Below are 20,483 nucleotides of genomic sequence, written 5' to 3'. Positions count from 1 at the left end.
ACACACTGTTTTTGAAGGACTGGAGATCATAGGAAGTAGAAAATACAGACAGAGGGGGACAGTTCCAGAGTTGACCTGTTGCATAAATGAAGAACTGGGAGTAACGGTTAACTCTTGCATTAGAGAGTTGGACAGAAAAGGGATGAGAGTTTGTTGCTAGGTGAGTGCTACGCACCCGTCGTAGAGGTGGAGGGATGCAAGCAGACAGTTCAGAGGAGCAGTGACCATTGAAGTAGCGATAAAAAAGTGATAAAGATGCAACAGTACGGCGAAGAGACAGAGATTAAAGGGAGCCAGTAAGAGGAGGAGAGTTGATGAGACGAAAAGCCTTTGACTGCACCCTGTTGAGAAGAGCTGTATGTGGGGAGCCTCCCCACACATGACAGTTGTACTCTAAACAGGGGTGAATGAAACCCCTGTATAAAGTCAACAGCTGTGTAGGGGTAAAGAAGGTACAGAGTTGGTTTAGTACACCTAATCTCTTGGAAGCAGATTTTGCAAGAGATGTAATATGATCTTCCCAAGATAAGTCCTAAGAGAATGAAATCCCAAGTATGATTAAGGATAATGTAAGATTAAGCTGGATATTATTAAACATTAGTGTGTACTCCTGTGGAAGATTTTGTCGGGTTGACTGGTATAAGAACTGAGTTTTTGATGCATTAAAAACAGTGAGTGTGTTAGGAAGAGCATGTGGAGATTGTCAGGTGTAATAGGATTGATCTTGCTGGTCCCCATGTGGAGATTGTCAGGTGTAATAGGATTGATCTTGCTGGTCCCCATGTGGAGATTGTCAGGTGTAATAGGATTGATCTTGCTGGTCCCCATGTGGAGATTGTCAGGTGTAATAGGATTGATCTTGCTGGTCCCCATGTGGAGATTGTCAGGTGGAATAGGATTGATCTTGCTGGTCCCCATGTGGAGATTGTCAGGTGGAATAGGATTGATCTAGCTGGTCCCCATGTGGAGATTGTCAGGTGTAATAGGATTGATCTTGCTGGTCCCCATGTGGAGATTGTCAGGTGGAATAGGATTGATCTTGCTGGTCCCCATGTGGAGATTGTCAGGTGGAATAGGATTGATCTTGCTGGTCCCCATGTGGAGATTGTCAGGTGGAATAGGATTGATCTTGCTGGTCCCCATGTGGAGATTGTCAGGTGGAATAGGATTGATCTTGCTGGTCCCCATGTGGAGATTGTCAGGTGTAATAGGATTGATCTTGCTGGTTAGTCCCTTGTGTGTGTGGAAGGGTTTTGTTACATGGTAGGTGGGGCTGGAGCAAGCTTTGTGGCTAGAGTGAGAAGTGGTTGTAATAAGTTCAGGGAGCTGTTGCCTCTCCTGATATTGAGAGGGCCCTTCCTCCATGTTAAGGTATCTTTGTATGTGGCATGTGTTAGGAGTGTAATGCTGTATGGTAGTGAGATATGGGCTGTAAAGGAACAGGATATTTGCAGCCTCAAGTGTACAGAAATGACAATGATTAGATGAATGCGCAGTGCGTCTTTGAATGCAAGGCCTGGAGGGGCTAGGTTTATGATGGAAGAGTTAAAATGACGGATGGGTCTGGAGTTTATTGGTGTTGTGTGCCAGCTGAAGCAGATGGGAATGGTAGTGCTTTGGTGGACATCTGTGCTGGTAAGGGGTTGACAATAGCCAACACCTACTTTCGTCATAAGATGATCCACCAGTATACATGGAGAGCAATGAGGAGGATGGATGGTGAACTTGTTGAATGAAAGGCAATGATAGACTACGTGTGTGTGGATGAGCGAATGAGAAGACAAGTGTTGGATGCAAGGGTGTGGAGAGGGTGGGGGAATGGAGTCTCGGACCATCACTTAGTGATGGCCAAGGTAGAGCTGCAAAGAAAGTGGTTGAGGAGACGAAGGGGAAGACAGGAGGAAGCAGCTCCTGTGAGAAGAGTGGAGAAATTGCAAGATAGTGAGAAAATGACAGAGTATAAGAGCATAGTGGAAGAAAGACTGGGAAGGTATGAGCTAGAGCAGATGGAAGGGGTGGAAGACGTATGTAAGATATTCACGGAAGAGATAAGCGCAGCGTGTGAGGCGGTTTGTGGAGTGAGGAGGAGATGCAAGGGTGTGCAAGGGACAGCATGGTGGAATGATGAGGTGAAACGAGCTGTGGAACAAAAGAAGAAGGCATATGGTGAATGGTTGGCGAGTAGAGGTAGGGGAGAAGATGAGAGAGAGAAGAGAGAGGTATATGTGAGCAGGAGAAGGGAGGTTAAGAGACTGGTGAAGGAGAGTAAGAAGAAAGTGGATGAAGAGTTTGGGAGGAATCTGAGTGTGAAATGGAGGGAGAGTAAGAAATTGTTTTGGAAGGAGGTAAAGAAAGTAAGGCAGTGTGAAAGGGGAAATAGTAGGGGAGTGAAAGATAGGAATAATAGATTGTTGGTGGAGAAGAGAGAGAAATTGAGGAGATGGAAGGAGCACTTTGAGGATTTGTTGAATGTAGAGAGTGAGAGCAGTGTGAGTATAAGTGGTTGGGGAATGGCTGGGAGAAGAAGAGATGAGAGGAGGGAGGAAGAGATCAGTAGGTCGGAAGTAGTGGAAGCGATGAAGAAGATTAAGCTGGGAAAGGCCCCAGGAATTGATGGAGTGTTTGGTGAAATGCTTAGGTATGGGGGTGAGATTGTTGTGGAGTGGATATGGAAGTTGTGTAGATTGGCTTGGGAAGAGGGAAGGGTTCCAGAGGACTGGAAATCAGGTATAATTGTTCCTCTGTACAAAGGAAAAGGGGAGAGAGAAGTATGTGGAAATCATAGGGGTATTTGCCTTCTTAGTGTGACTGGTAAAATATATGGTAGAATACTCATTGGTAGGGTTAGGCATATGACAGAGGAGCTAGTTGGAGAAGAACAAGGGGGATTTAGGAAGGGAAAAGGGTGTGTAGATCAGATATTTGTTCTAAGATGTTTAGTGGAGAAGTATCTAGAGAAGGGAAGGAAAGTGTATGCTGCCTTCATGGACTTGGAGAAAGCTTATGACAGAATAGATAGGCAAGGTATGTGGAAGGTATTAAGAATATATGGAGTGGAGGGGAAATTGTTGAGTGCTGAGAAGAGTATGTACGAGGGAGCTAGGGCTACGGTGCGAGTGGATGGTGAGCTGAGTGAGTTCTTTGATCTCAATGTGGGACTGAAACAGGGGTGTGTGATGTCTCCATGGCTGTTTAATATATATATGGATGGGGTTGTAAAGGAGGTGCAAGGTAGGGCAGTGGATGTGGGGGTGGCCCTAATGAATGAGGGTGAGATTTGGAAGCTTCCGGTGTTGCTGTTTGCTGATGATACGGTATTGTTGAGTGAAGATGAATGGGAGTTGCAAGGTTTGGTGAATGAATTTGGGACAGTGTGTAGGAGGAGGAAGCTGAAAGCTAATGTAAACAAAAGCAAAGTTATGGTGTTTGAGAGGAATGAAGTCACAGAGTGTGCAGTGAGGTTGGATGGTGAGGATATGGAGAATGTGAGTGCATTCAAGTACTTGGGTAGTGTGATGAGTAAGGATGGAACTTTGGGGGATGAAGTACGTGAAAGGGTACAGCAGGGAAGAAAGGTTGTTGGTACACTGAAAGCAGTGATGAGAAATAGGGAGGTGAGTATGGAAGTTAAGAAGTCACTGCATGATGGTATTGTGATCCCTACCCTGACGTATGGAAGCGAGGCGTGGACCTTGCAAGAGGGGAACAAGTCAAGAGTGAGAGCAGTGGAAATGAGTTACTTGAGAGGAGCATGTGGAGTGACGTGGAGGGACAGGTTGTCGAATGAAGAAGTGAAGGAACGTTGTGGGGTAGATGTGGATGTGGTTGAAAAGATTAGGAGAAATACACTGAGGTGGTTTGGACATGTGGAGAGAATGGAGAATGAAAGACTGACTAAGAGGGTGTATGTAGGTGAGGTGGAGGGAGGGAGAGGGAGGGGTAGACTGAGGATGAGGTGGAGGGATGGAGTTGAGAGGTATATGAGGGAGGGGGGGGGTGAGTTGGGGGGAGGGGAGTCAAATGGTGGGTGACAGAGTGACTTGGAGGCGTTTTGTCTGCGGCCACCCTTTTGCGGGATTAGGGCGTCGGGCTATAGATAGATATAGATAGATAGATAGTGTTTAGGATAGGTAGATTGAGATGGTTTGGGTAGCTAGGTTTACAGTGGAAGAGTTAAGAGGAAGGATTGGCCAGAAGTGTATTGGTGATGTGATGGAGAGGTGGATTGAGATGGTTTGGGCATGTGGAAAAGATGGGGGATGACATCTTGGTGCAGAAAGTGAGTTATGAATGTTTGAGGTAGGGTTGCGAGAAGCAGACTGGAAAAGACCACGGATGAGGTCAGAAAGTGTGACCTCAGGGATAAGGGACTGAATAGAGAGGCTGTCAGAGATTGAGCAACACAGAGAGCCACCTTTTGGTGACTAAAGCTGACGCATGCAGTCATGTTGGAGCCCTTATAAACAAAACGAAACAAAGTTGCCAGATGTGTATGAACATGCAGCAGACTTTATTTGTAAAATAGTTAATGAGGCTTCATAGAAGGCAACTTTGTGCAGTCTGAGAAATGTGCCTTGTTCTGGCCCCTACTGGCATGTTAAATTGTCGTCCTGTTGCTGATTTCTCATTCTTGTCTAAGATTATTGAGCGGGCTATACTCTATCAACTTTTACCACTACTTGAACAAAACAGAGTTGTTCTCCTTGTTCGTTTGGCGTATAGGAAGTATCTCTTGCCTGAAACTGTATTGACAAAGATTCAAAATGACTTGGTGGCAAACACCTGTAGTAGGATAGTCTCTTTTGTGGTTCTGATAGATTGTCTGCAACCTTTGACACTGTCGATCATGAACTGTTGATGGATGATTTGCATTTTAATGCGTCCACGATGTTACAGTTTTACTCTTAAAGCTGTACCTGTTGGACAGATCTCAGAGTGTGGTAGTTGACCATGGTTGCTCAGACTCAGTTCTAGAATGTGGTAGTTGACCATGGTTGCTCGGACTCAGTTCTGTTTGGAGTCCCTCATGGATCCATTTTATGTCCAGGTCTATTTACAGTTATACAAGTATTTTATCATCTCTACCCACATGATGTGTTTTTTAATTTTTATGCCAGTGACACGCAGCTTTATGATAAGATATCTGATATCAATAATACTGTACAGTACAGTACTAAGAATGAGAGAGGGGGTACTAAGAATGAAAGAGGGGGGTGTGAGCTGGGAGCAGGGCAATGAAATGCCGGGTGACGGGTGACATGGAGGCGATTTGATTGTGGCCATCCCTTACGGGATTAAGGCATCTGGCAATAGATAGATAGAGTACTAAGAATAAATCTGAATCCCTAATATCTGATATTAACATCTGGACGGCAAAGAGGAGACTTAACCTGAATGATGGTAAAACAGAAATTATTATTCATGGAAACAGTAGGCATGGTGATGCTGATAGTGCCCTGACTCTGAAGCTTGATGAACCACAATTTTGTCCAGTCTGTTGTGTTCAGACTCTGGATGTACATTTCAGATCAAAACCAACTTATAAAGAACAGATTAATCAAGTTGTCAGAAGTTGTAATTTGCATGTCAGAATCCTGTATTCTGTAAAACAGTTTCTAAATAAACGATGCCTCAACATACGTCCATGCATTGGTTTTGTCTTGTGTTGATCCGTGCAACTTGTTGTTGGATTGGTTTTCCAGTTAATCTGTTAAAGAAGGTTCAGTTCTCCTTGAATAAGGCAGAAAGGCTTATCTTTGGCCCAAGAACCCCAACTACCTTATCTCTAATTCAGCTGTATTGTTGCCAGTAAAGCCATGAATACTGTATATGAGTTGCTATCCAAAATCTTCCAGATTGGGATCACAATGCCTAAATGGGTTGTAGTAGCACAATGTGCCTGAAGGTGGCAGAACTGACATGCATAGTGAGTCAGAGTGCCTCACGGCTTGGAGCTAGGGAGACCGGGATTAGTGACATTAGTTTGTTTGCCGGGGTGAACATGTCGTCAGGCGATTTTCGAGATGGATATGAAAAGGAACAGTGAATTTGCATCAGATTTTGTATGAATCTTTGAAAAAATGCAACAGAGAGCCTGGCAGTGGTTCAGCAAATGTTTGGTGAGCAATCTCTTGGTCGGACACACGTTTCAGTGGCATGTGCAGTTCAAGGCTGGCTGAACATCGGTTGGCGACGACGACCACACAGGGAGGCTGTCATTCAGCACAACTCCTCAAAATGTTGCAAAAATTCAACAGCTTGTTTGTGACGATTGAATTCATCATACGGTAATCTCTCATTTATCCGGACGGCCATTACCTGGACAATCCATTACCTGGATGCAGTGATCTCGCTGTTCGAAACCATTATTTGTACATGTTTTCATAATATCAGGACAAAATGCATATGTCTGGGTGGAAATTTTGTTCGCACAAACATTTTCACACCCGGCCAGGCAGGAATAGTCAGGTATCGCCGCCTTGTCTGGCTGGGTAGTTCACCCAGCGTCTGCTAGAGACCCCCCTCAGTCGTTCCCAGTTCCTGCCTGGTGACAGTATTGTAAACAGCTCCTCTCGGACAGATATTATGACGGTGCACGTGGTGGTTTTTGTGGTTGTTCTCTACCTGCTTCAGGCCTTGCTATTCCTTGCATGCCTCTTCCAAGGGTTAGTGATGATGGCCCATTTACCAGGGAAAAGGTAGAGGGTAGTGCTGACTCTTGGGAGGTGGGAGATCCTGGGTAAGATTGATGTGGGATGGTCGAATCATGAGTGTTGACGATTTTATTCTAGCTTACTCTACTGTACCATGATCTTATTCTATTTTACCATGATTTTATTCTATTTTTTATTATGTTTTGTATTCCCACTGCATTTTTGTTTAGCCGTTTTTTTCTTGTTTTCATGTCATAGCAGAGTATGGCCCTACAGTGGTAATTGCTTGTCGGTGGTGGTGGTAGTAGTAGTAGTAGTAGTAGTAGTAGCAGTAGTAGTAGTTGTTCCCAAGGCAGTCTGGCCGAACAGCCCCGAGTCCCTAAGGAAGGCCATGGCCGAGACCGGGCTTTCCCACAGAGCTCTTATGTTGTGTTGTTGGCACTGGTGATTGTGTGCAATGCAGTCTTCCATAATGGCCATGGCCAAGACCGGGTTTTTCCACAGAGCTCTCAAGGGGTGTATGTTGTGTTGTTGGCGCAGGTGATTGTGTGCAATGCAATCTTCCATAAGGTCCTTAATAGCACTGTATGGGGTGCTGTGTTGCATCGTGGACAGGCGTCAGCGACTGAGTCATCCAGCCTCTTCTGATAACTCAAGAGGGCTGAATGATGCCCACATCTCAGCCTGGCCAGGTGAATCCTGTCCTCATTAGGGAGACAGGATTCAGAAGGGTGGATATCAGGAGGCCATGCATGCAGCTGTGTGTTGTCTTTAAGTGACTGAATGTCAGTGGTTGATGGGTCTGCTTGACAATGGTACTTGCTTGGCTATGGTTTGTGGGTCTGCTTGACCAGAGTGTTAAACAACAGGAACAAGTGTTGTATTATGTACTGTTGTGGCTGTTTACACTGGCTTTAAAAGTTAGGTTATTTATGAATGGGGGCTAGAGGAGAAATGCATTATCTTGATGGAGCCATTACCTGGACATGCCTTTGGCTCAATATGTTGGATAATCGAGGGATTGCTATAATTTTGAGGAGGTGGGAATTGGTTATGGGACATGTCAGAGGATTCTTACTGAAGAATTTGGCATGTACCACATTGCTGCCAAATTTGTCCCCAGGCCCATGATGGCTGGCCAGGTGCAGCAATGCATTGATATCTGCACTGAGCTTCCTGGACATGCCACAGAAAATGAAAACTGTCTTGTCCAGTGCCCCTATGACTTTTTCTGTTCCCAAAAATGAAGATCAAGCTGAAAGGGTGTTGTTTGATACCATTGAGGACATCCAGAAGGAATAGCAGGCGGTGCTCGACACTCTCGTCGAAAAGGATTTCCAGGGAGCATTCCAACAGTGGAGGAAGCGCTGGGACTGGTGTATCAGTGCGTAAGGGAACTAGTTTGAGGTTGATGGCGGTCAGTAGGAGCTATATTTCAGTTTTATATGGCATTAGTCCAGAAAAGTTTAGATGGCACTTCGCAGTTTAAACTGTCTCATTAATTTCTCATTTGTTCAGTCTGGTGAACCAAAGTATCTTGCTGAATTTTTTAAACTCTTTGCCAGCATGCCCAGTTGTGATGTTACGAAGCTAAGAGGATCCCTTGCATCTTGATGAGCCTAGAGCTATTCACAAGTCAGCTTTCTCAGATCGATCTCTTTCCTGTACTGCCACTAGTTTATATAGTAAATTGCTGTTACCAAGAGGCAATTGACATGTATTGAATCTTTTAAGGGGCAACTCAAGGTCTTTCCATTTTCAAGTAGCTGTGATCTGGGGAGAGGTGTTATGATGGATGTTTGCAGGGTTTAACTTGCTGCCACTTCTGCTGGCTAAGCAGAAAAAAAACTAGATAATTATTATTTTTATTTTTGTTATTATTATTATTTTATTGTACAGTGATAGAAAGGAGAGGAAAATGTGCAAAAGAAGTTGAAAGTAGAGTGACACAAGGAAGAAAAGTAGCTGGTGCAATGAAGGCCTTGAAAAGAAACAGAGGCTTGAGTGTTGCAGCTGCACGAGGCTTACATGAAGAAGTGTTAGTGCCAACTTTAACATATGGGTGTGAGACTATGGTGTGGCATAAAAATGAAAAGTCAAGAGTAAGAGCAGTGGAGAGGGACTGCTGAGGAATGTATGTGGAGTACAGAGGATGGAAAGGATTCGAAATAATGTGATTTGTGAAAGATGTGGGGTGAGAAAGTCGGTGGACACCAGAATCGAAGAGAGTGTCCTGAGATAGTATGGTCATGTGGAGAGAATGGATAACAACAGAGTGGTGAAAAAGGTACAACTACTGCAAATTGACTTAGGACCTCCCCCCCACTAGGCATTAAAAACACAGAAATCATAGTATATCACAATGTTTGTTCATGAAATGCCATTCATTAATATGAAATCATGTTTCCTTTGTTTTTCAGGACCAGTTGGATCCATTTTGGCATGAAATCACTTAGATCTCTGAAGTAATTTAAGGACATTTCTTTGCACCAAACATTTGTCAGTTCAGTCTTGAGGTTGTCCAGATTGGGTGTCTTCTTCTCTGCCATGATTTTCTTCATCTTTGTTCAGCAGTTTTCTATCGGATTTAGATCCGGACTGTTGGCATACAAGTTGAGGGCCTCAGTCTGATTATCCTGAAGCCATTTTGTCACCTTTCTTGACTTGTGACATGGAGCTGAATTTTGCATGAAGAAGTTGCACCCATGAATAGAAAAAAAGGTTAACAAATGATCTTTCAGAACTTGAATGTACCGGCCACTATTCGTCATCAAGTTCTTAGGAAGCAAGTAGAGGCCTCCCCTTCCCATTTCACCTGAGAAACACCCCCATACCATTACTGATTGTGGGTGCTTAACAGTCAGCACTGTGTAAGCAGGGTCATATCGACTTCGAGAGGCAGGGTGATGAACCTTGGCAGAATGCACCTGAAACACTTGAAATGTGCTTTTATCGGAAAACATAACTTTTCTCCACTCATCTGATGTCCAGTGTGCATACTTCTTGGCACACTGAATGTGCTGCTTCTTCATGCGGTCAGTGAGAAGCGGTTTCTTGGCTGCATGTGGTTTGGCAAACCCAGCTCCTTCTGCAAATGGTGTTGGATAGTGAGAAGTCTTGTAACAGCTGGGGATGCATTCTCTTCAATTCAGCTCTTGTCAGTCGAGGATTCTTGATTACTTCCTTCTTCAGAAGCATATCTGTACTTCTGGAAGTCATCCTCTTCTTTCCACCGCCATGCTTGTGCTCTGGTATGACATCAGGTGGCAGGCTGCTCGCTGCAGCAGGAATCTTCATGATGGTTGACTTTGTGCGTCCAGTATGTTCACAGATTGTTTTGATAGGGACATTATCCTGCCTCCAGGCAATGATATGGACCCTCTCATCCCTTGAGCAGTACTTTCCAGGCATGACAACTCAACTTTAGGAAAATAACAGGGCAAACAGTAATGCATACAAAAAAAGAGGGAGGTGCAAGCTTGGAGTGATGGGAACATGTACTCCCACTCTTGCTTCTGGGCAAGCACTGACGTGCTGAGTGTTTCACCACCTCCCGCCAACACCAGAGGAGTTGCCAGTTACTTCTTGCCCCCAAATTCACTTGGTAGAGGTGGAAACACAAAGCAAAGACAGACAACTTTCCCATAGCAATTCTGTGTGTAGGTCCTAAGTCAATTAAATATCTGAGCGAATTTGAAGGAGGGAGGAGGTGAGGTAGGCCAAGGAGAAGGTGGAGAGATATGGTGGATGAGTGTGTGAGGAAGAGAGGTTAGGAAGTTGGTGAGGCTAGGGACCTGACAAGAGATCGAGCTGTCTGGATGAATGTTGTGAGGAGAAGTGCATGATCAGGGATTTGGCACCCCTTTTAACGTGGCAGCATCCGGATTGACTCCGTTGGATAAGTGTATGTGAAGCTACAAAGCACGGTGAATGTTTTTGGCGTAACCGATAGAGCCAGGATTCCCGCGGCGTGAATGATGAGGGAATGGAAGCGGGGCCCATTGGATTTGGCAGATATGGGCTGTCTGGACATTGCTACTCCTCACCCTACCCTACTGTAGGGTGGGAAAGGAGGTCTGGATGATGATGATGATGATGATGATCATCATCATCATTATGAGAGAAATAAATTCCTTGCTAAAGATCTAATCAGTGTGTGTGTGTGTGTGTGTGTGTGTGTGTGTGTGTGTGTGAGAAAAGTCTGTTATACCAAAAATTATAAATTTTGTTGTACTTGCCATTTGTGCTTAGGTTAATACTCCAGATGTTGCCATCAGTGGCAGGAAAATGCCATGCTTAATTTTGTCATTTGCTGTTTTCAGTGTGGTTTCTAAATAAGAATACATTGCCATTTGTTTGATGGTACAGTACAGTGATCGCCAAATTGTCCGGATTATATGGCTTGAAGGGGTGTCCAAATAGTCCGAAATCACATTTATATCGGCAGAAACAAAACATAAGTAATAAAACCTCACCATAATGGACTAATTGGGGCCCATGCCATTCCGAAAAATGTGAAATTCCAATAAAAGCGACTTCCCAACTTCCCCCTGCTAACCCAGACTTTTTCCGATGTCAGACATTAGTCTGGATCGCACCAACGGTTTTTAAACTGTTTTCACTACCATTGCATTACTGTACTGTATTATACATTCACGACAATAATCAAATGGGATAATATGTATAATAATACTCTTCTGAACACTGATAAATATGTCTTTTATTTACCTTATTATGGTGAACATCATTGAAGTGGTCAGGCAGTCTGGACTGCTTCTGGCTTTATTGGACTTTTTCCGATATATATAAGAATTTAGCCTGGTTGCTCCTCGATTCCAGTAAAAGAGAATTCCAGTCTATAGAAGTCTATGATATCGAGGTTTTACTGTACTGTTAGACTAACCAAAATTCATTACCAAATGGCTGTGGTGATTCCACGTATATTATAAGAAACTCACAGTGTCTCTATTTATCTGTCTGTTGCTAGATGCCTTAATCCCTTAAGGGGCCTCCACAAACAAATTGCCTCCATGTTCACCTGTCCCCCCCCCTTTCACTTTCCTCCCCCATCTCACACCCTCCTCTCTCATATACCTCTCCACTCCATCCCTCCATTTCATTCTCTCATCATATGTCAAGTAATTTTGATACATATGCAACACATATAGTTAATTGTTGAGTTGTGGCAGCAAGAAGCGATTGGAAAAAGACAGAATACAGGTATACCTATTTTTGGGTAGTCGAGGAAGTGGCCAGGTTGCTTGCGGCAGTTTTTACCGACAGTCTCTCCAACTGGCCACGTTATTTACGAACCATCGCTCTGACTAGAGGCATCGGTGTATCCTGTGTCTATGGGAAGCTTAATGATTTAACCAAATCCATCCTAACCAGACCAAACCTAACCATCCTAACCTCACTTGCATTTGAAAGCCAGCAATCAAATGAAAAAATGCGGGTTAGGAATGTTATCTGTGGACGTCGGCAGAATACTTAGACTTTCTAAATCCTCATTTGTAGCTTTCAGAGGTAAGTTTATTAACCGATTAACTGCTCTATACAGCCTGGGCTGTTCCGAGTGCGACTGCTCATTACAGCCCTGGCTGCGCAGATGAATTTCGAATATAGTGCCATGGTGACCAAGGCCGACCCATGCAAGCATGTTTGAGCCTTCAAAACCGAAACCGAAACCGAAAAAGAAAACGAAAACCATACATTCCAATAGGGAATCAGACACTTCAATGTTCATCCATGGCTTTACCAAGGTAAATATTGAGCTAATATTTCGTTACTGTATACTTTGGCATGTGTTCTCTCAATTCCTAAGACAAAATTTGGCCTTTGGGAAATTTCATTTTTACCCTTATGTCTGCGCACCACAGACACTCCAAAAACCGCCATGTGCAGTTAACGGGTTAAAATGCCCAGTAGCTTTGGTAATCCAGGAAAAAAATAACAAGCAACCTGTGAATGACTCATTTCAATAGAAAATGTGGAAAGGCTGCGCCAGTTTGGTAAAGAGATTAATAGATTGAGTTATTAATGAAATACATTACTATTTGCATCAGTACTCTCTCTTTCACACATAGCACACAAACAAACAAAACAATGAGCAAAGAAGTGCCACTCTGTGGTGGTGGCATCCCTTCCTTATCTGTTGCCTCACCAAACTCCACCCCAGTACTGGGTCGTTAGCAGGAGGTGTGGGTGGGGGGTAGACTCACTCCCTGTTACCCGTGGCTTGCTTATTAGCAACTGGATGCCTGCTTTTTAAACGGGAGCAATCGTACAGATAATTTTACGTATTACTGTACTACTGTATCATTCGATCACGGCCCGAATGTGCCAAAACTGGATGTTCTGAACACAAATAATTGAGCTTTCCCTGCACCTCCCTCTGGAGGTGCAGGGACATTCATTAAGGATCACACCCATAGTATCTCAGGCATGTATAAAATTTCATTAGAGTTGTTCCCCATATCTACAACATTCTCCTCATACCACAGTTATATGCTTTTTATTATAACTTATCTATTACAGTGCGTTGAATTCAAAGATTACTTAGAAAGGTTAATGCAAACCAGATTAACTCTGGTTCTTTGTGGTGCATTTCATTTCTTGCTCTTGTGTTTACAGTGTATCCTGATACTCTTTATACTCTACTCATTCATAAATATCCTTGTTGTATTGTGTACAACTTCTGTCTGATGACCCCCCCAGGACCACTTCATGCTGCCTGATGAGTATGATGACCATGAGACCCTGTACAATGCCATCCTGGAACATGAGGCCCAGCTAGTCATCTCCCATGAGGGTGATCCCACCTGGCGTACTGCTGTTCTCTCTGGCAAGCCTTCTTTGCTGGCTCTAAGGTCGGTGCTTAGGTTACTTCTTACCTTAAGTATAAAAATGCAATACTGTAATTTGATACCATAGCTTGTTATATAGCCAGTAATAATCACCTGACATGAGCAGTTTTGGCAGGTGTTGCCCGTATGGACAATTGTCTCTTAATAACATTTTGCCCACAGGCATGTAATGGATGATGGTGCTGACGAGTATAAGATCATAATGCTGAACAAACGGCATCTTTCTTTCCGTGTGATCAAAGTGAACCGAGAGTGTGTGAGAGGTCTTTGGGCTGGCCAACAACAGGAGTTGGTATACCTCCGCAACAGAAACCCAGAACGTGGATCCATCCAAAATGCTAAGCAGGCCCTTAGAAATATCATCAATTCATCCTGTGACCAACCAATAGGGTACCCAATATATGTATCTCCTCTAACTACCTCATATGCAGACACAAATGAACAGCTGAAGGGTGTCTGTGGAGGACCTCTAAGTCTAACCCTCATCAAGGAAACTCTCATCAATGTCTGGAAGAGGTAATGAGTTTAAAAAGAGTGAAACAGGATAGTTAATTAAGAGAGAATGGCTGCTAGGGCTATCATTGACAAAGATGATGAAGTTTTGTTTGAGATTGTGGGCAGAGAATTAGACAAACAGTTTAGTTGTTAACCTCCTGAAGACTGCCTATGAACTTTAGAAAAGTTGTTATTACAGATATAGTATAACTTTGTATGGAAAGTTCATTTAGTTTCTTTGCACCTTACAATGGTTATTTAAATTTTGTTTTCTCATTGTATTGTCTGCATACATATATCAGTTTCTCAGAGGATTGTTTTTTATAATGTGAAAATATAAAGTGTTAAATGAGTCTAATTTTTTCAGTCTGTGGTATTAGTTTCACAGCAACGTGAAAAATCTCTGAGTAGAAGGAAAAGAAAAACGTCTTTGTGGCAGAGAGGGGAAATGTGAAAGAAACTTTGATTTCAGTGAAAGGTTCAGTTGATTAAATAGTGACTGATATATTTTTTGATAACAGTGTTTGTATTAGATACTAGAAATCTAATATCTGTTTTATAGGGTGCGACAGAGGTGTGGGGAGGGGTGCTCCAGTGGCAGTTCTGGCCTTAATGATGAATGTAACCGTACAAATGATCCACATCACTCCAACATTCCTTTACATCAAGGTAAGAGACTCCTCAATACAAGGAGAGAGAAGAGATGGAATCAGGATATTTGAAGGAAATGCATTACAGAGTATTATAGAGGGACAGAGAAATAGAGATTCATGGGTTGTATAGAGACGATTGGGGGAGAACACATTATAAGGAAAATTAGAGAAAACAATACAATGATTACTTAACCTCCAGGACAACTCAGACAGTAGATGTATGTCTGAGAATTTTCTTTTCCAAGATACCAGATTGGCTGACATGTTGATGAACAGAAAGACATCAGTAAGTATAACCTTATTTCTCAAAAGTAAATAGGATGATTATGTTCCAGAAACAGGAAGTTGCAAAAGTACAGGAACTAATAAATGTGCTCTTGAGGGAGAGATCTTTTTTTCATTTGACATGACGTGAGACTGTACAGTGTGTGCTGCCCTGAAGCTAGTGGCCCTTGTTGGGTGTGTGGGGGCTTGCTTGATTGTTGTGATGAATTATGTTGAGTAGCTGATTTCTGATGCTGCCAAATTCAGCTAAATGATGGCAAGTACTTCTGATAAATTACCAATATGCTGGGAATCGAACCAGGGACTCTCAGGTGAGAGCCAGGCAGCATACCACTACACCACGACCAGGTAAAAGTTAACTCACGTTGTTACAATCTTGTAACCAACGTCCCTCCGCCCCCACTGTGGGCATCAAGAGGATGAGTTAACCCCCTGGCACTCGGGCAAGTAGATGCTTTTAATCTATCCCAAGAGATGCTTTTAATCAATCCCAAGCTTGGGATAGATTAAAAGCATCTACTTGCCCGAGTGCCAGGGGGTTAACTCATCCTCTTGATGCCCACAGTGGGGGCGGAGGGACGTTGGTTACAAGATTGTGACAATGTGAGTTAACTTTTACCTAGTCGTGGTGTAGTGGTATGCTGCCTGGCTCTCACCTGAGAGTCCCTGGTTCGTTTCCCAGCATATTGGTAATTTATCAGGTGATTTTTCCTGTGTACAGTACAGGTTTCTCTCTTCACAATGGCAAGTACGTTCACCTTTTTTTTTTTTTTTTTTGAGATGCCTTTGAAAGGCATCATGTCCATGTCCTTCTTTCTTTGCTTGCTGAAGCTGTCCCATCCAAGTAAATATGTTCTCTTAATGGTTTTTGAAAACTAGCTGCAGACATAAATAGGATGGATGATGTAAGTAATAAAAAATTTAGTACAGTAAAACCTTGATATAATGGACGTCAGTGGACCGGAATTTGCGTTTATCAGAATTGAGGAGCTACTGAACTAAATTCTTATAAATCGGAAAAAGTCTGATAAAACCAATAATAGTCCTGACTGCCTGACCACTTCAGCTGTGTTCACCACAGCAAGGTAAATAAAAGTCATGTCTGTTAGTGTACAGTACATTATTATTACATATACAGTAATACCTCCAATATCCGATGTAATAGAGCCAAAGGCATGTCTGGAATGTAGGTTTGTCCGGATACTGGGACCCATCCTCCTGGACAGATACTTAGGACCCTGACCCAGCCTAACTTTGAAAACCACCTAAATAACTCCTTACTGGGCATGCATAGCACCTATTTAAGACCCTGTTCACACAAATAAGGGGCAGAAAGCATGAAATAAATGAAAAGGAACCAGAGAATGGGGAATTAGAAGTAAGTATGGAAAATATTTAGCAGTGGACTTTCTGACCACTGCTTGGTGGTGGCCAGAATCAAGATACAAATAAGATGGAATAATAGAAGAAGGGAAGGACGGGAAAAGGGAGTATTTGCAAGGAGAGTGGAAAGGTTACACGAGGATAAGAAAAAGGCAGAATATAAGAGAGAAGTGGAGGAACGATTGGGCAAGTATGAATTGGAGCAGATGGGGGACGTGGAAGGTGTGTGCAGGATATTCACAGAAGAAATATGTGCAGCATGTGATGTGGTGTGTGGAATGAAGAGAAGACGGAGGGGGGTGCAAGGAACAGTGTGGTGGAATGAAGAGATGAGACAGGCTGTGGCACAAAAGAAGAAAGCATATAATGAATGGATGAGAATAGGGGCGTGGAAGAAGTTGAGAGGCGGAAGAGAGAGTTATATGTAGAAAGAAAGAGATAGGAAAACAGATTAGTAAGAGAGAGTAAGAAGAGAGTGGATGAGGAATTTGGAAGGAATTTGAGTGTAAAGTGGAGGGACCATAAGAAAATGTTCTGGAAAGAGGTGAAGAGAGTAAGACTGGGTGGAAGTGAAGTTAGCAGGGGAGTGAAAGATAAAATGGTAGATTACTAGTGGAGAAAGGAGAAAAAGTGAGCAGGTGGAGAGAACACTTTAAGGAATTGTTGAACATAGAGGATGGAAGTGATGCGAGTATAAGTGGCTGGGGAATGGCTGGGAGGAGGAGGGAGGTGAGAAGACAGGAAGAAATCAGTAGGATAGAAGTTGTGGAAGCAATGAAGAAAGTTAAATTGGGGAAAGCCCCAGGAATTGATGGAGTGTGTGGTGAAATGTTGAAGCATGGGGGAGAGATAGTAGTAGAATGGATGTGGAAGATGTGCAGATTGGCCTGGGAGGAAGGTAGAGTTCCGGAGGATTGGAAGTCAGGTATAATTATTCCCTTGTACAAAGGAAAAGGGGAAAAAGAATGTGGTAATCATAGGGGCATTTGTCTTCTTAGTATAATAGGAAAACTGTATGGTAGGATACTTATTGACAGAGTTAGGGAAATAACAGAGGAATTAGTTGGAGAAGAACAGGAAGGCTTTTGAAAGGGAAGAGGTTGTGTAGATCAGATATTCATTCTTAGATCTTTAGCGGAAAAGTTTCTAGAGAAGGGAAAGAAGTTGTATGCGGCTTTCACGGATTTGAAAAAAGCATATGACAGGGTGGATAGACAAGGATTGTAGAAAGTATTAAGAATATATGGAGTAGATGGGAAGTTGTTCAATACTGTGAAGAGTATGTATGATGGTGCTAAGGCTGCAGTGCGTGTGGATGGTGAACTGAGTGAATTTTTCTCTCTGAAGGTTGGGTTGAAACAGGGATGTCATGTCTCCATGGTTGTTCAATCTGTACATGGATGGGGTAATAAAAGAGGTACAAGGTAGGGTAGTAGATGTTGGAGTGGCCCTGGTGAGAGAGGATAGTGTTTGGAAACTCCCTGTACTGTTGTTTGCAGATGATACTGTGTTGTTGAGTGAAGATGAAGGGGAGCTGCAAGGCTTGGTGGATGAGTTTGGGAGAGTGTTTAAGAAATGGAATCTAAAGGCGAATGTAGGGAAGAGTAAAGTGATGGTCTCTGAGAGAGAGGTGAAGTCAGTGAATGTACAGCGAGGTTGGATGGTGAGGAATTGGAAAATGTGAGTATGTGTAAGTACTTGGGTAGTGTGATTAGTAAGGATGGAGGTTTGGAGGGTGAAGTGCTTGATAGGGTACAGCAGAGAAGAAAGGTTGCTGGTTCCTTGAAAGCAGTGATAAGAAACAGGGAAGTGAGCATGGAAGTGAAAAAGTTACTACATGACAGTATTGTGATACCAACTCTAATGTGTGGAAGTGAAGCTTGGACGTTGTTGGAATGGCACAAGTCAAGAGTGAGAGCAGTTGAAATGAGTTATTTAAGAGGAGCCTGTGGAGTCACATGGAGAGACAGGCTGACAAATGAAGATATAAAGGAGCGTTGTGGTGTGGATGGGGATGTGATAGGAAGCGTTAGGAGGAACACACTGAGGTGGTTTGGCCATGTGGAGAGGATGGAGGGTGAAAGACTGACGAAGAGTGTATGTGAGTGAGGTGGAGGGGGGGAGAGGGAGGGTAAGGCTGAAGATGAGATGGAGGGGGGGAGAGGGAGGGTAAGGCTGAGGATGAGATGGAGGGATGGGGTGGAGAGGTATATGAGAGAGGGGGGTGTGAGCTGGGAGCAGGGCAGTGAAATGGTGGGGGACAGGGCGACGTGGGGGCGATTTGTTTGTGGCCACCCCGAATGGGATTGAGGCGTCTGGCAATTGATTGATAGATAGATAGTACAGGGTACTTACAGCACGTCCATGGCCATTATGAAAATTAACCCGCTTTCTCTAAGGCTCTGGCAGTAGTGAAAATGCTCTTGAAGCATGTACAGTGATGTAGTGTTGTGCTACACATAATCCTTTGTACTATGAGTTATAATTGTTTAACACTGCATTCTGTTCTTATTGCGCCATGCCAGTTTCAACAGCCAGTTTCAACTGCCAGTTTGCACTCCACACTTAATCCTTTGTACTCTAAATTCTAATTTCTTAATTCTGCACGACACTGTAAATTCCCATGTGGTCTAGTGGTGAGATATTGCAGTCTGTTCACTGTTTATTCACAAAAATGAGCACGTGCGGCATCCATTACAATGAGTGTCTAGTCACGATGGTAGTTAGACGGTAACTGGGAAGGGGGGAGGAAGGAAAGGGTGCAGGGGCCGAGACATCATGTAAGGGAACCAAACAGTACATTTATGAAGTCATGGACAGCCTTCTTTTGCATTAATATTGATTATCAACGGTGGTGAAATAATAAACCAAAATTTACAAGAACCATCTTTCCTCACTGCAGTGTTGACAACAGTGCCAGCCAGTATGGGATCAGGAGGCAGTCAGGATGGGTCACAGGTTGGGGGGTTGAGCCTTGTGACTGCAACAGGGAGTCTTGGAGGGCATGGGAGCCTAGGACGAGGCGGGTCACTGTCCAGAGGCTCACTGCATGCTAACAGGGGCTCCATTGTGTCCACGGTATCCTCCCTGGTGGGTCCTGGCAACAAGCAGTCCACCTCAACCTTGGCCAGCCTGGCGGGTCTGCTTTCTGACACTACTGCTGGCCTCACCCGTCTTGACCCCCGTGACAGCGAGAGCTCCGCCACTAGCAAGGATAGGGAGTGGAGCACTCGGGATGGATCGCTTCACAGTGGCCGGGACGCGTCATCAATACACAGTGGCCGCGATGCCTCATCAATACATAGTGGTCGGGATGTGGGGTCTATACATAGTGGCCGAGATGCTTCATCCATACACAGTGGACGAGACATCTCCCTGCACAGTGGTCGGGATGCTGGATCTATACACAGTGGTCGGGACGCTGGCTCAGTACACAGTGGGCGTGATGCTAGCTCTATACACAGTGGCAGGGATGCAGGCTCTGTTCATAGTGGACGTGATGCTAGCTCTGTACACAGTGGGAGAGATGCTGTTTCAATGCACAGTAGCCGAGACGTCTCTCTTCACAGCGTTCGGGATGCTGGTTCAGTGCATAGTGGGCGGGATGTCTCAGTGCACAGTGGGCGGGACATGGGGTCTGTACACAGTGGGCGTGAAATGGGAGCATTGCATAGTGGGCGTGAGAGTGGCTCCATACATTGTGCTCGTGACATTGGGCCTTTGCTTAGTGGACGTGAGGGATCCATACACAGTGGCCGAGACACAGGCTCAGTTCATAGTGTGCGAGACTCAGGACTAGTGCACAGTGGGCGTGATACCCTTCATAGTGGACGTGATTCAGTACACAGTGGGCGGGATACAAGCACACACCACAGTGGGAGGGAGGAGAAGCGAGGGAGAAGTGCAAGTGGTCCGGCAGCCAGCTCGCGTACAACTTCCACTCCTGGCAGAGAAGTCGGGGGAGCAGGACGGGATGACTGCACCACCCTGCATGAGGAGGCTGAAGAGAAGTACACCACTCCCCCACCGTCTGACAGACACCTTCAGCGGGTCAGGGTAAGTGTTAGGGACATATTCTTAATATCTGAGGAGATTTCTTTGCATCTTTTTCTTAATTTCATTTCATTTATAAAGGCTCCAACATGCTT

General features: G+C 44.1%; 1 protein-coding gene across 1 annotated transcript in view; it reads left to right on the top strand.

The window, feature by feature from the left end:
• Positions 1 to 20,483, top strand: part of LOC145392087 (uncharacterized) — a 181,951-nt gene that overhangs the window by 158,705 nt on the left and 2,763 nt on the right. Inside the window, exons 18-21 of the mRNA XM_080266541.1 lie at positions 13,371 to 13,522; positions 13,682 to 14,035; positions 14,577 to 14,683; positions 19,238 to 20,391. Coding sequence (XP_080122667.1) covers positions 13,371 to 13,522; positions 13,682 to 14,035; positions 14,577 to 14,683; positions 19,238 to 20,391 — 1,767 coding nt within the window. The remainder of the gene's footprint in view (positions 1 to 13,370; positions 13,523 to 13,681; positions 14,036 to 14,576; positions 14,684 to 19,237; positions 20,392 to 20,483) is intronic.

This window comes from Coenobita brevimanus, chromosome 21 (assembly GCF_032717465.1).
Source record: "Coenobita brevimanus isolate Jiangsu-jjx chromosome 21, ASM3271746v2, whole genome shotgun sequence".
Lineage (NCBI taxonomy): Eukaryota > Metazoa > Arthropoda > Malacostraca > Decapoda > Coenobitidae > Coenobita > Coenobita brevimanus.
The sequence above is the reverse complement of the archived record's forward strand: the minus strand, read 5'-3'. Positions and strand labels throughout refer to the sequence as shown.